Below are 15,918 nucleotides of genomic sequence, written 5' to 3' on the forward strand. Positions count from 1 at the left end.
CAGGACAGAGCCTTCACAGCAGTGTGTCCTTGTGACACCGGGAACAGGGACCCCACCTGCCTAAGGACAGCAGGATGGATAAACACGCCACAGTAGGTGCTGCTCAGCAGTAAAAATGGGCCGGCCGTCTGCACAGCCCCAGGGACGCCCTTAGACACAGCGTCCACGGAGGATGCCAGACACCAGTGCTGCTTGTTCGACCATTTGTGTGATCTGGGCCAGGAGGCAGGCCTCACCTGGGCGGGGTGCGGGGGCCTGCACAGTTGCCCACTCTGTGTCCTGGTCTGGGTGCTGTGTCCGGCGGGTGGATGCAGACGTGAAAACATGCAGATCTTTACACTGAAGGTTTGAGGGCTTTGTTGCATGTAAGTTATACCTGAATTTAGAAAAGAAAGAAAAAAAAGAAAATGCATGCCTGATGGGGAAAATGATCAAATAACCCCAGATACGCTTTATGTCTACGACCGCTTTGAAGTACGATTGACCTGCTGGTTTCAGGTGCACCGCGTGGTGATTCAGGACTCTGGTGTCGCAGAGCGGTCATCCGTGCAGGACCGGCTGCCGCCTGTCGTCACACAGGCATTACTGCACCCCCCGCCGTGCCCCCCACACTGCGCCACATCGCAGTGCCTTAGTTTATGACAGCAAGCTTGTACCTCAATCTCCTCGCCTGTCACACTCCTCCCAGCGCCCTCCTCTCTGGCAACCACCGGTTTATTCTTTGTATCTGAGTCTGTTTCTGTTTTGTTATGTTTGTCCATTTGTTTTATTTTTTTAGATTACACGTGTAAGTGAAATCATACAGTATTTGTCTTTCTCCGTCTTATTGTACTCAGCATAATACTCTTAAGTCCAACCATCTTGTTTTAAATGGCAAGATTTCATTCTTTTTTGCAGCTGAGTAATATTCCATTGTGTGCATGCACATGTGTGTCATCTGTCAGTGGGGGCTCAGGTTGCTTTCTTATCTTGGCTACTGTAAATAATCCTGCAGTGAATATAGAGGTGCATGTATCTTTTCAAATTAGTCTTTTGGTTTTCTTCAGAAAAATACCCAGAACTGGACTTACCCAATCGTATGGTAGTTCTTTGTTTAGTTTTTTGAGGAGCTTCCATACTGTTTTCCATAGTGGCTGCACCAATTTACATTCCTATCAGCAGTGCATGAGGGTTCCTTTTTCTCCATATCCTCGTCAACACTTTTATTTGTTGTCATTTTGATAATAACTATTCTGACAGCTGTGAGGTGGTGTCTCACTGTGGTTTGATCTGCATTTCCCTGATGGTTAGTGGTGCTGAGCGTCTTTTCATGTGCCTGTTGGTATCTGCATGTCCTCTTTGGGAAAATGTCTGTTCAAGTCATCTGCCCATTTTTAAATTAGGTTGTTTGGGGGTTTTTTGATGTCGAGTTGTCAGAGTTCTTTGTGTATTTCAGATGTTAACCCCTTATCATATATATGATTTGCAAATATCTTCTCTCACTCAGCAGGCAGGCTTTTTGTTTTGTTGATAGTTTCCTTCACTGTGCAAAAGTGAAGTAGTTTGATGTGGTCCCATTTGTTTATTTTTGCTTTTGTTTCCCTTGTTAGAGGAGACAGATCCAAAAATGTATGGCTAGGACCAGTGTCAGAGGGCACTGCCTGTGCTTTCTTCTAGGAGTTTTATGGTTTCCAGTCTTTAATCCACTGTGCACGGCGGGGTGGGTGGCAGTCGGCATGGCTGCCTTGGGGCTCCACGAAGTCAATGGCATCGTGGGGCTGGCTGGGCCACCACACAGCGCTGTTTCCTTGAGGAGAAAACCTTCCAAGCTCCACACCTTGGTGGCACGTGGCCTACTGTGTTTATCCTTCCGTTAGGGAAATTTGCTTACTCTTATTTTTCCGTTTGGTTTCTGTATTCTGGATGCACTGTGAGGGGGAAGCATGTGATTGGACCATTTGCCGCTTTGGCAAGACAGTCAGACAAGCCTTCCTCTGCCAGGACACAGGAGTTGGTGCCTCCCCCTAAGTGGGAGCTTCCTTGGTGAGGGGAACTGGCTCTGTGGCCAGGAAGCGAGGTGAAGCACACGTGCTCTGTGTCACATGGGGCGCGCCTGCCAGCTGTGTGTGTGTGCGGAGACGGAGGCTTTGTGGGGGCACCTGACCTGGGCTCGTCACCAGTGGGTTTTGAGAATTTGCCTGAAACTGGGGAACTTCCACCTCTTCTCTTCAGAGGACAGTTGTGTTATAAAAAGGAGAAAGTTCGTACAGAAGCACGTCAGTGGTTCTCAAGCCGAGAATGAAACTGTCTGGTCTGCTTTCTTTCCTCCAGAAACCTGACGTGCGGCTCTCCCGAGGCAGCATCGACAGGGAAGATGGTCTTCAGGGCCCGGTAAGCAGCTGCCCGTGTGCTTGGCGGGGTCCGGACCGTCGTCCCGTGTCCTGAGACGGCTAGGCTTGCCGCTGTCTGTAATACAGGCACAGTAGTTGATTCTCTAAGTAAAGTGAATTTGCATCAGCTACAGAAGTGTCTGCCCCATTACTAATACAGTCTTTTCAGTAGCGGGCTGGACTCTCTGTGCCCCAGAGAAATAAGTATACACATTAACTGTTGCTACAACGACTTGTCACCTGCTACATTTTTATACTCTCGCTGTGTGGTTATGAATGTTTCTACTGTCACAGAAAACCGGTTCAAGCAAGGTATTTTTCTTCTGGGTGTTGTGAGGAGAAATACCTGAAATTCTGTTTAAAGAGCCAGCTTATTATTATTCCAAATGTATTTAAAGTCTGGTGGAAATACTCCCTAGTCTTCGGGGGGGGGGGCAGTTAAAGTTGATTTGTTAGGATTTTCATCAGCAGACGTCTGGTTAAAATAAGTTCAAGTTTCTTTAAACACTTAAAGAAGTTCCCAGTAAAAACGGGAAACCTGTAGCTGCCAGGCAACAGACACAGGGAGATAAATCTCCATCCTAATAAGGCTTCTGAGTAGAAATAAACCACTTTATCTCTAGACACGCACGTGTACGTACACGAGGCGTGTCATCATCCGTCTCCAAGATGCGTAGTTTTCCTTCATCTCTGCAATAAAATCAGCTGCCTGTAAGATGTGTTCGGTCTCCAGCACATGAAGGTTTGGCATTTCCTGTCAGATATGCTGGCGCAGTGGGTGCTACAGAGTGTTGGGCATTCCTTGGTCCACAAGCACAAGGTCATGCTGTTCCCCACTTAACATCACACAGGGTGCTCCTTCCTTACATTGAAACGATAACATGTAGCTGAAAGTACTTCCTCTAAGATCAGGAACAAGACAAGAACGTTCACTCTCGTCACTTTTATTCAACATAGTTTTGGAAGTCCTAGCCACAGCTATCAGAGAAGAAAAACAAATAAAAGGAATCCAAATTGGAAAGGAAGAAGTAAAACTGTCACTGTTAACAGATGATATGATATATACATAGAACATCCAAAAGATGCCACCGGAAAACTAACAGCTCGTCAATGACGTCGGTAAAGTCGCAGGATACAAAATTAATAAACAGGAATCTGTTGCATTTCTGTACACTAACAACAAATGATCAGAAAGAAGAATTAAGGAGACAGTCCCATTTACCATGTCATCAAAAATAAGATACCTAGGAGTAAACCCACCTAAGGAAGTAAGAGACCTGTACACAGAAAACTGTAAGACGCTGATGAAAGAGATTGAAGACGACACAGATGGAAAGATACACTGTGTCGTTGGATTGAAAGAAGTAATATTGTTAAAATGACCACACGACCCAAGGCAATTTACAGATTCAGTGCAACCCCTATCAAAATACAAATGACATCTTTCACAGAACTAGAACAAGTTTTAAAATTTGTATGGAAACACGGAAGATCTCAGCTGAAACAACCTTGAAAAAGAATGGAGCTGGAGGAATCACACACATTCAGACAATACTACAGAGCTACAGTAATCAAAACAGTGTGGTATTAGTGCAAAAACAGACACGTTGATCAATGGAACAGAATAGAGAGCCCTGAAATAAACCCAGACACCTACAGTCAATCTGTGACAAAGGAGGCAGGAAGACACAGTGGAAAAGACGGTCTCTTCAAGACGTGGTGCTGGAAAACTGAATGAAATGAAATGAATATCTGTAAAAGAATGAGGTTAGAATATTCTGTAACACCATTTACAGAAAATAACTCAAAATGGATTAAAGACCTAAATGTAAAACCAGAAACCATGGAACTCCCAGAGAAAAACACAGGCAGAACAGCCTTTGACGTAAATGATCACAGCGTTTTTTGCTATTATAAGCAATTTCAATCAAGTGGGACCCAATTAAACTTAAAAGCAAAGGAAACCACTGCAAAACGTAAAGACAGTCTACTGAATGGGAAAAAATATTTGCAAATATGATTGGGGTTAACAGTCAAAATACATAAACAGCTCATACTACTCAACATCAAAAAAACAAGTAACACGATTAAAAAGTAGGCAGAAGACCTGAATAGCCTGGCCGTGGGGGGCCTCTTCTCCTCCGGGGTCTGGTTCAGGTTGTGGGGCCCATACACGCACTGACCACTGCGGGCTCTTTCTCTTCTGTCCTTTGCTAAGACCGCGCTCTGTGTGGCCCCCTTCCCACTGACACGTCTGAAAGTGCACGGGCTTCGGGGAGAACCCTATGTCCAGAGAGCAGTGTGGGCCTGTGAGCAGGTCTGAGCTTGTCAGCAGACGCAGCTCACTGCCTCGAGGAGGCTGATCCCGCCTTTGTGCATGAAGAGTACAAACAAAAACGATTTGGGTTTTCAAGATAACATCCAAGTAGGCAGCTTGCTCACCTTATGACCGCCATCCCGTGGTGGGTGAGTGTTGTTGGCTCGGTGTGCACGTGGGCAAACCACAGCCCCAGATGGGCGAGTGGCCCCTGCAGGGCCGGCCCTGGACGCGCGAGGGGACCGGCGCCCCCTCAGACTCGCGCGTGGGGAGCCCTGGGTGCTGCCCTGCCCGGCGCGTGCACCTGCTGATTGATCCACAGCGCTCTCAGAGTAGGACGTCGCAGGGAACGCACTTCTTGTTACCTGAGTGTTTGTGTTTTACACCTTTCACTGCCCGGGTCAGCGAGTGCAGCGTGTGTCTCTGTGAAGCTGGGGCCCGTGTCCCTCTGCCCTCTGCTCACTTACTCTCCCGTCTGCCAGCGCCTGGGTTCCTCACGCTCTGCTCTCCTGGGGCCCTGTCTCCGGGTTGCTCTCCTCCCAGTCTGCACAGCTTCCCCACCCCTCCCCTGTGCTCAGGGCTACGGCCAAGAGGCCTGACCTTCCTGTTACACTTGCACTTTCCTCACCTTCCACCCCACACCCGTCTCCTCTTCTCACTGGACGCGGCCCCTCCGCACCCCGGGCAGCATGCCGTCCTGCGTGCTTGCTGTTACCTCCCACTTCTCTGCGCTGTCGGCTCCGGAAGGGCAGGGCCTTGTTCTGGGCTGGAACAGTGTCGAACAGCAGGTGTTCAGTAACTGTCAAATAAAGGGCTGGTGGAAAAGTGGTGCACACAGTCAGCGTGGAAGGAATCCTTCTTTACGCCTTCCAGCTCGGAGGGTTTTGCAAGTCTTCAGAATCAGGAGCGTCTCGTGGAGCATTGGAAGCAGCTGTGATTCTGGGAGAGGAGCACTTGTAACCGTGTGTGCCATTTCATGGTCCTTGCGTTTCAAAGAAATGGATCTCTTCTCAGTAGAAAATAAAGCACCTTCAAATGGATGTATTTTAACGAGTTTGTTATTTTAAAATAAGCAGGGAAAGTCTTTGCAGAAGTGCAGCTCCATAGGTATTTCTTCTCGCTCGGCGAGCCTCAGGTAGCTGGTTGGATTGCAGTTGCAGGGGTAGCTGCCTGCAGCAGGACAGGTCTCCTGTGGAGCTGGCCTTCCATCCTGCCCTGGGGGCGGAAGTCACGGCCTGTGGTTTGGCTTCTTGACTTGGCCTGTGGCTTGTCCAGAACCAATGGAGGTGTCCCACCAGGTCCCAACGCACTTTACGTCATAGACATAATTTCTTCAGGCAACTACCCCTGTTCATGATCCCACCGTGTCCTGTGCTTCCTCCCCAGCCCTTATCCCACACCCTGTGGGCATTATTTGCTTATTAGCCTAATCCCCCAGCTGCGGCCTTGCAGGCGTGCGCCTCCTCCCACCTCGGTCTCTGAGCCCAGCGTTCAGCACAGGTGTCAGGTGGGCGAAGGGGGTGGGAGGGGAGGGTCATTACCCTGTTAGTGCGCTGACCAGACTTTTCTTTTCCTGCAGACTGGAAACCAGCACATCTATCAGCCTGTGGGCAAACCAGGTAAGTGAAGAAATGAATTGCGTGTCCCAGAATTTGTGTGATTTGGAAGGAGCGGGGCTTTGAAGTATGTCACTTCTTAGCTCTGGAACACCTCATGACCTGGTCGCACTTGTCCTCTACAGACATGGCGAGTGTGACGTTTACTAAATTCAGCCCATGTCGAGAACACTGAAAACAGAATTCGTTGCTCTGATGCGTCAGAAATTCCTGTGGAGGGTCCGCGTGTGTCTGGGGCTTGTTTCCTCCCTCTTCACCACGTCACTGAGCGGGACCCATTCCCTTTTCCAGACCCTGCAGCTCCGCCAAAGAAACCGCCGCGTCCCGGAGCCCCTGGCCACCTGGGCAGCCTCGCCAGTCTCGGCAGCCCCGGGGACAGTTACAACGAGGGGGTCAAGGTGAGCGTGGGCGAGGACCCTGCCACACGCAGCAGGGCCGGGGCCGGGGGGTGGGGTGGCCAGCGCTGAAGCCCTCTCACAGTTGGCGAGCGCTCCTGGGAAGCCGTCTTTTCTGCTTCTCTCACGTGAGGAATTCTAGGGCCTTAGTCTGAGCCCAACTTTCTGAGTACGCTGTCTCATCAGACAGGATGTTTCTTTAACATTGGTGCTGGGACGGCTTCTGGTTTAAAGAATGGATCACACACCTGTAATCCAAGAATTAAGGCCTTCTTTAGGCTCACTGTCGCCAAGGCTGTCTGTGTGGCCCCTCGGTCTCCATCTGGGGCCAGAGCTGCGTTTGCAAAGCCTCGTGTGCGGGGCTGTGGGCGGTGGGGGGAGAGGGGAGGCGTGGCGTGGAGACTGCAAGTGCCACCTCATCCTCCTCGCACCCGCTTCAGGCGGGCGCTCTCTGCTTCCCATCAGACAGATCACCTGTCAAAGTACATCCTGTTCCTCAATTCCCCCGTACGCTTTTCCTTCACATTTTAGTGTCCCTGAAATCAGGCTAGTGTGTGAATCCAGCTGGCGGTGTGGCTTTCCTCCGCAGTGGTGCGTAGAGAAAAGGTGCATCTTAGAGCCCAGTACCTATGGCATCAGTTAAGACTGATGACTTTGTTTCACGAATAATCACCACTTACTAAGTGCCGAGTGCTGGGACGGACCTGGCCCATGTGTTTGAAATCCTCACATCAGCTCACGGGCGGGGCTATTATTTTTCCCACTTGTCACACGAGACAGCTGAGGTTCACAGAGGTAAAGGGCGTGTTCAGGGTTACAGCCTCCCCGTAGCTGTCCACATGGGCAGTGTGTGCTTCTGCTCCAAGTGCCCCTCCAGAGCCGACAGCTGATCCCTGGATAGAAGCAGGTGCACTGCCAACTCGGGACATCAGAGAGGTTGTCCCCGGGCAGAGGAAATGTCATCTCCAGGCACAGGGTGTGAATCAGCCCGCAGTCCAGAGGGTGGTGACCAGGGAGGGAGTGACCGGCACCGTCTGGGACCAGCCTGCTCCCTGCCGGCTGGGTCCTCAGCTCCTGGAAACTGGGGTGCTGGTCCTGAGCGCTGCCTGGGGCTTGGCTCCCCCAGCTCCTGGGCCTCCAGTCCCGGGAAACCTCCCCACAAGCCTGCAGGCACCACAGAGGAGCAAAGGAGGACACAACCTTTCCTAATGTGGCTTCTTGACATAAATTTAAAAAGAAAAGAGAGAAACTGGGTTAAAGAACTTTATTCATTTTCATAAGGAAAAGAAGAAACTTTCAAAATGGTTTATATTGCAATGAAAGACCAACTTTAAAAGTAGATCAGACACCAGCTTAGCATTCTGACCTATATTCATTTTTTACATTTGGAATAACACATGCATGAATGTAACTGGGAAATACCCTTGTTGTAGGGGATTAAGCAAGTAGGAATCTTAATAGAAAGAGTAAGCTTACTTAAAATACACTCAGTAAACATTTTAAAATAGTAAGTATGACATGTATGTCTCTGTTTCTTCATTACTCATCTGTTTGGAAGTGGTTATCAAATCCAGTCTAAAAGAACAGTACTGTTTTAATACAGAAATGCTCACCGTTAACTGGGTATAACTGAAATAATTCATCCAAATTATGTTTAGCCAGCAACCAGCCTCAGTTTCTCCTTGGTGGCTTGACAGTTTGGTCCCGAGCTGAGTCTTTAAGGACCGTGTCCCCGCGGGCGGTTGTGTTTCCTAACCGCCTGCCAAGGAGACTCCAGGTGGGTGAGCCCCGGGGAGCAGGGAAGCAGGAGCGGATGTCTCCAAGCCGGCGCTTCGGGGGCTCCATGCACGGCCCCTGGAAGCGTGAGGGTGCTGCACTGACAGGAGTCGGGCGGAGCGTAAACACGAAAGGACAGGCTGGAGTACGGCACACTCCCCCCCGGGGTCTGGAGCCGCTGAAGTTCTTCTGAAGGAGCCCTGTCTGCGGCGCCCCCCGTTCATGTTGGTGGACCATTCACGTTGGGCCACTCTGAACTGGGTGCCCCTGCTCCATGAGCAGAGCTCCACACGCCGCCTCAGCGCAGAGGAAAACGCAGAGACGCCTCCTCTTGGAAATGATGTGGTTACGAGTAACCACCCTCTTTCCAGTGCACGGAAGATAACGCGCGTGGAAGATGGAACCTCCAGGTTCAGGATTCTGCTAAACTTCTGTACCAAAGGGCATACTTTTCAGACAGCACTGAAGAAAGGACAAGATACCCTTATTTCCCCCAATTAACTTAGCCTCCCAAGTTACAGTGGAGCAGGTTTGGTTTAAGTAGAGAAAAAAACATTCAATAAAACTTCTAAGTTTTAAAGGGAAGGGGTTTAAAGTAACCGTAAGAACTGGTTCAGTGAAGGGCTTTCTATTTTAGTTTGTTTTCGTTTTGTTTTAAAAATAAGCTCCTGATGTCTTTAAACACAGCCCCAAGCCAGGCGTCTTCTCCACCTCAGGACGGCTGAGAGCCCATCCAGGAGGGTGGGGACGCTGGCGGCGGGGCAGGGCGTGAGGCTGCTGTTCCTCACGAGCCACTCAGAGTCCGATGGGCAGTTTCCCGTGATTACGAGCATAGATGCGCCCTCTTTCTTTTTAAAAGACCCCTAATTCTTTGGATCCTTGCATGGCTGCCAGATTGTCACTCTCGGCTTTGCATGCTGTTTTCCTCACTTACTCATGGGAACAAGCACGGTGCGCGGCAGAGCCCTACTGAGCACACGGTGCCCTGAGCTGAGGCCCGGTGGCCGCGCTTTGATGGCCCTGCACTGAGAGGCGGCAGGCGGAACTGCGTGCCTCCTGCCCTGCTCGGGTTTTTACTGGGGGGTGTCTGCTGCCTTTATTAATATTGTTTTTCTTTTTTCCCTTTCTCTGATAAATTTCTTTAACTTGTCCTCACCTTCTGTTCGACAATAGCCGTGGAGGGTAAGCACATGGTGTCTGTGTGTCTGTCCAGCTCTTTATCACACCCAGCTCTGCATGTGACTCTGGACCAGGAATCGGGAAGCCTGGGGAGGGCTCTTTTGCTTGGCTCATCACCAAAAGCAGCATTTACTTGTGCTCAAGAGTGAGACATGAACATCTTTGCAGTGACAGAATATTCCAGACTCGGCACACGCAAGTTACAGGCCTCTGGGCAGTCAGCCCGAGGGTTCAGAAGTGGGCACAGAGTTTTAGGCTGAGCACTAACAGCAGACTCTTGAGTGAGCAGCTACTGGGTGCTGTAAGTAAGTTTTCTTAAAGTAGACGTACACTGTCCTTTCTGTGCCTAGTGTGGCCAATTTGAATTCTTAAGTCCACTGAAGGTTCCCCAGAGGCCTTGTGCAGCCTTCAGGGCACAGGTTGTCTTGGGTAACATGGGCTGGAGTCCCTCTGTGCCCCAGCCCTGGTGTGGGCACCTTTACGTACGTTCCTCCGTTTCACCCCTGTCAGGTCTGCAGAGTGTGGGAGCAGGCCCCCCCCCCCCCCGCCAGCAGCACCTGCAGGGCTCTGGCCTCCGCAGAGATCTGCAGGCTGGCAGTGTCACTTGAAGAAGACTCGGGCTGGTCACTTTGTATAATCGTCCAGGAACACACGTTCCCACCGTGGTCTGAAGGCCACGAGCCCCAGCCCCAGAGGCTCCACTGCAGCTTTCAGACCAAGTGGAACTTCTTCGTCTTAATGTGGAGCGCTTGACCTCCTGGCCAGCTTTCTCTAAACTCCTCAAGGAGACGTAGAGTATCTGGGTTCTTTCTCTTTTGGTGAATGATCTTGGGGGGCAATAAACCACTTCTCCGAAAGAATCTGGGGCTTTTAGTATAATGTGTGATTGTGTCTTATTTCCTTTAACTGAGCTCAAAGTTGGAAAAAGTTACACCTCATTTATTTGTCATTTGGATGAACTACTTTACTGTCATCCTCAAACTGAACCGTGTCCCCTATGACAAGAAAATCAGCTATGTGATCTGCTTTGATCTCTTTTAAAGACCCTTTCTCCCCGAGTTGCGGTGATACGGCGCCACCTACTGGAGAATAGAAAGGTAACCGGCTTCTGTGTTGGCAGCTTCAGCCCCAGGAGATCAGCCCCCCTCCCACTGCCAACCTGGACCGGTCCAACGACAGGGTGTACGAGAACGTGACGGGCCTGGTGAGGGCGGTCATCGAGATGTCCAGCAAGATCCAGCCAGCTCCGCCGGAGGAGTACGTCCCCATGGTGAAGGTGAGCGCAGGCCCGCGTGTGGGCTTGTGCGGTGGGTCAGGCCTGACGCTCAGGCATCCGCCCCACGTGGTGACCATGACCCTGGGATGGGACTGTCCTGGGGGAGCAGAGCCCCTTGGTAACCACTGCTCACACAGATCATCTTGTGTGAAAAAAGCAGGAACACTGTGTGATGCCGTCACGTGAAGCTGGACAGTAGTGTCCTTTCTGCCAGCGCCGTGAGGCCTCTAGGAGGCCTGGGGAGAGAACGGGGTCCTTGAGCCCATGGGGGAGGTGCCGTCAGGTCCAGGCGCTGGCGGGTGGGCGTCGGAGCCGTGAGGGCGCAGCGAACTGCGGAGGGCCCAGCGCTGGTTTCACCGACATCCACGTGGCCCCTCCTCGGGCGGCAGGGCCGTGAGTGTCAGAGCTCTGAATCTTCAGGGAGAAGCAGCCTTGTTACTTAACGAGATCAGGCTCAGCACTGAGGAAAAGAAAGGTTTTCCTTCAAGTGGTGAAAACGAAGCAAGTCATGTAAGTGGAAGGGGAGGTGGTCATTGCTGGCATGAAGCTCCTTTACGTGTGTCCTGACACTGGTGTGATCCTGTCTGCTAGGAAGTCGGCCTGGCCCTGAGGACGTTGTTGGCCACCGTGGACGAGACCATTCCTGCCCTGCCAGCCAGCACCCACCGTGAGGTAGGGCACAGCCTCTCCCCTCAGCGCGGGCAGGCCTTCATCCCGAGGACAGTTAAGGGTGTTGCCTACCTGGGCCTGGCTGTTCATCCAGGAGTGGTGTGAACCATGTCGCGTTCTGGCCTGAAGGACGGGGTGAGGGGTGCAGGTGCCGGGCGGGTCCTTCAATGGAGCCCCTGGAGGAGAGGATGAAGCGGAGGCAGCGGGCGTGGTCGGGGGGGCATCCCGGCCCCCCTCCTTGAGTTCCTCTGGAAGATTAGAGTTGGCAAGGGGCCCTGGTGTTCCACGTCAAACAGCGATACAAAAATTCCTCGTGAGCAGTAAGTACATTGGAGTCCAGGCCGGCACGAGCCCCGCTCACCTCCCACAACTCGCCTCCAGCTCCCACCGCCACAGTTCTCCTCTGTCCCTCAGCCCAGCAGGCACCGTGTATGTTTGTCTGTTTTTGTTTTCTTGGTTCTTATTTTAAAATGATTTCAAACTTGCAGAAAGGTTTCAAGAATAGTACAGAGAATTTTCAAGCGTGCCTACCCCATCGTCTCTTCACTTGCACACACGCGGCAGCTGCCTCTCCTGAGCCGTCGGGCACAGGCTGTGTATCGCGCCCTCTGACTTCCCTGTTTCCAATTGCGTTTTCTGTTCTCTGACCTGCACGCTCCCCCTCCCGGAGCTCAGCACTGACTAGCGTGCTCCTCTGGTCGCCAGGTCTCTGTCCGGTTTCATCAGTCACCCAGAAATGCTTTTTCCTCTGGTTCCAGACAGTCCAGGGCTCGTGTTTCCCCTGACATCACACGGCGGGTCTGTAAGCCTCTCTCCTGGACAGTTCCTCAGCCCCTCTGTCCTCTGAGACAGAAGGCGGAGCGGTCCTCGAGTTGAGTGGGGGAGTCTGTGAAGGCCCACGTTTCCCCTGTTAGGCTGAGGTTTGCGTCTGCGGTGATGCTGCGTCCTCCTCGGAGGCCGTGTCCGACAGCACATCCAGCTGTCAGGACGAGCGGGGCAGTCGTCACAGCTGGTCCTCCATAAATGGCATCAATTTGCCTGCACGGCACTACTGAGTCGTTCTGAAGAACGCCTCTGACCGGTGGCCACAGCGTAGCTTTATGTTTGCCTACAGTTAGGGGATTAGCTAGTTTATCTGCTCTGTTAGCACTTTAATTGGTTTGCACGGTGAGCAAAATTTTTGTCCACAAGTGGAGAAGCTCCAAGTGCCAGAGGCATGAAAATGTACCCTCACAAATGAATATTTTGCCAGGATGGTTTCTGAATTCCTGCTGTAACGATCAACCTGAGATGGTCTCAGCACCAGCCCTGATCCCTCCGCTGCCACCCCCCTCCCGGGGCCCCTCCCCACCTGCTTCCCACGGGTCACCAGAGGCCACAGCCCCCGGTCCTGACCCCTCAGCGAGACCCCCAGATCTTCTCTGCTGCCCTGAGTGCAGCCACCCCACGGTGTCACCCACCCGCTTGTGTTTCACGGACCCTTTTTCTCCTTGGCATTCCCCCCCCCCAAGAGATCCGAGTGTCGGATGCCTCCCACACCCTGTGCTTTTAGTGGACCCGCTACCTGAGCTCTGGTCCCCCGTCTGCTGGATGTCTGCCTTGGTCGCCCACTCCACTGCCTCAGTCGATGGGCCCAACCGCATGCTCAGCTCCCCTTCGCACCAGGAGCCACCCTCCTACGGTCACTGTCAGGTCCCAGCTGGGGCCTCGCTGCTCCGTCCTCATGCCCGTCTCCTCCCTGAGTCACCACTTAGCCACTTGCTCTGCCTCCCGGCTCTCCTGACCTCCCGCTCACCTTCCACACGGCCACCAGAGCTGTCCAGACTATGTTACTCCCCTTCCCAAAAGTCTCTGAGGCCTCCCATTGCCAGGTTCAGCAGGACAGGCCAGCCTGGTGTCTGTGAGGCCCTTCCTGTTGAAGCCGGCCTGCCTGTACAGCCTCGGCCAAACTCACGCCAGTTCTCCTTGTCAATCCCTTTGCACCTCCGAGGGAGGGAGCTGCTCGCTGCTCTGTGTCCCCTTCTGGGGTGACATTCCCGGTGTGTACCAAGTGCACGCTTCTCCCACACTGGACCTGAGTGCCAGCCTGTCCAGGTTGTCCTTGTAGCACAACACCAAGGGCTTGTGCACAGCTAGTGCTCAGTAACTTAAGAGAGCAAGTGGGTACATCTTCGGTGATTGAACGAACAGGCAGGAAGGATGGTGAGACACCCCAGGCAAAGCTTTCTCATCCTGTGGCCTCTCATCCACGTTCTGCGGCCTCTTCCACCACCACTGCCCCCACTGCCGATTCTGGTCAGTTCGGAAGGGTCTAGGGTTTACATCACGATGGGGCAGGAGTGTCTCATGACTTCCTGATACAAGCCCTTGTGGGGAGACGAAGGTCTTGAAGTAGGTGCAGTAGAGGGCGCGCAGGCCTGCAGGTGCAGGCCAGGTGCTGTCCTGCCCTGGACGCACCTGGCGGGGGCCCAGCCACTCACTCCACACCTCAGTTGTCTGCTCTGCCAGGAGAGGCTCTGGTCCAGTGACCTCGGAGGCTCTGTCAGACTCTGGAAGGAAAAGCCCTCCCCAGCCCTGGGATGGATAAAGTCGGAATAGTGCAGGCCAGGTGGAGGCTGGGGTGGTGGGGTTGCTGCAGGCTCTCAGGAGAGGGCAGAGGCCGCTGTGCCTGAGCGCACGCAGTGGAAGCGGTGAGTCTCCCCAGAAGACTTGTTTAAGGGGAAGAAAGAAGGCTTCTGAGGAAGGTGCGTAGAAACTCCCCGAGAGCCCTCGGAGGCGGCTGTCCTGACTGTCTTGTCCTTGCAGATCGAGATGGCCCAGAAGCTGCTGAACTCTGACCTGGGCGAGCTCATCAGCAAGATGAAGCTGGCCCAGCAGTACGTCATGACCAGCCTGCAGCAGGAGTACAAAAAGCAGATGCTGACAGCCGCGCACGCCCTGGCCGTGGACGCCAAAAACCTGCTGGACGTCATCGACCAGGCCAGACTGAAGGTGCTCGGCCAGACGAGGCCGCACTGAGTGCCCGGGCCTGCCCGGCGACACCCTCCCGCCCGGGTGCCAAGGACGTGCAGCGCCAGCTCTGGGTCTGGCGGCTGGGTGACTCTTCGCCCTCGTACAGTTTAACTGCATTTTGATTTGGGTTCAGCTTTTGTTTTGGTTCTTTAATCATGGTGTTCAGAAAAGCCCGGGATCCAAAATGTGGCATTTTTCTGAGGATAAAAGTTGTACGTGAGAAGTTTTGAGAATCGTGAAGAAGAGAGTTTGTTCACATTAGGATATGCTTTCATGGAAATGGCCACGGCGGTGATGCGGTGATTCCTGAACCAGCCTGGCTGCATTTTGGAAGGAGAGGAGGAAGTGGAGAATTCCAGGAAACCCACAGGGCTGAGAATTCTTTGCCTCCGACAGATTCACTGTCCAGACAGGGGTGTTTGTTGTTAGAACTTTCTTCAGTTGCAAGATGCTAATACCACTTTACAAAGGAAGAATATAAAAGCTATATTTTGAAGACTTAAGTCGTTTCAAAGAAAACCAGCCCCTTCCTGCCGTTTACCTCCGTGTGGGTCCGTGGGGCATCTGGTCGGAAACTAGCCGTAGAACGCACTAAAAACTTCTGTCTTTCTTCACCAGAACGACGTGCCAGTTTTTTGTAGCAATGCCGTTTCTCCTGGAAGAATGCTTTGTACCAGAGCACCTCCAGCTGCATCGAGAAGACGTTCTGGAACCATCCCTGTTCTCCATTTTTATATAATTTATAAAGAAAGATTAAAGCCATGTTGACTATTTTACAGCCACTGGAGTTAACTAACCTTTCATTGTGTCTCTTCCCAGGAGAGAATTGAGCAAAGCAGAGATTTGGTTTCCTTTTGATGTCCAGTTTTACCATCCATTCTGTTAAAGTCTTTTGAAAAATATACCTTCCCTTTAGTTCGTTGGGGGATGTAAATTATTCTCAGGAAGAATATAATGAACTGTACAGTTACTGTGACCTAGTAAAAAGGTGTTACCAGTAGCGTTCTGGGTGTAATAGCCTTTCTCTTGGTTCTGTTCCTTCAAATTGTTTGAAGTTTCTCAGGTGACTTTTCAGATAAAATTACACACAGGAGAGCTCCCAATAATTACTAGTTTCTTTTTTCTTTGTCTTCTAGACAAGTCGAGAGCATTATGTAGAAGGAGGGCCCAGCATAAGCCAACCTTCTTGTTCCGTGTCCCCCTGGCACTGCCGCCGCCATCCGGCCTCCAGAAAGCTGTTTCCTTGAAGTGCCCTCATCAAGGGAGTTGTTAGCACGGAGTCCCCTGGGCCCCCCCTAATCTGGCTGGG

At 52.0% G+C, this 15,918-nt stretch overlaps 1 protein-coding gene across 15 annotated transcripts in view; it reads left to right on the forward strand.

Moving 5' to 3' along the window:
- PTK2 (protein tyrosine kinase 2) overlaps positions 1–15,609 on the forward strand; it is a 199,959-nt gene extending 184,350 nt beyond the window's left edge. For 14 of the 15 annotated variants that reach the window (XM_064476800.1, XM_064476798.1, XM_064476803.1 and 11 more), the window contains 6 exons: positions 2,311–2,370; positions 6,266–6,305; positions 6,594–6,700; positions 10,773–10,928; positions 11,520–11,600; positions 14,403–15,609. In XM_064476800.1, the coding sequence (XP_064332870.1) occupies positions 2,311–2,370; positions 6,266–6,305; positions 6,594–6,700; positions 10,773–10,928; positions 11,520–11,600; positions 14,403–14,615 (657 nt within the window). In that variant the 3' untranslated portion in view covers positions 14,616–15,609. Of the gene's footprint in view, positions 1–2,310; positions 2,371–6,265; positions 6,306–6,593; positions 6,701–9,646; positions 9,656–10,772; positions 10,929–11,519; positions 11,601–14,402 lie in introns of all 15 variants that reach the window. The other variant, XM_031439686.2, reaches the window with a different exon arrangement.
- The last annotated feature ends 309 nt before the right edge of the window (positions 15,610–15,918 follow it).

The sequence above is a fragment of the Camelus dromedarius genome, chromosome 20 (assembly GCF_036321535.1).
Source record: "Camelus dromedarius isolate mCamDro1 chromosome 20, mCamDro1.pat, whole genome shotgun sequence".
Lineage (NCBI taxonomy): Eukaryota > Metazoa > Chordata > Mammalia > Artiodactyla > Camelidae > Camelus > Camelus dromedarius.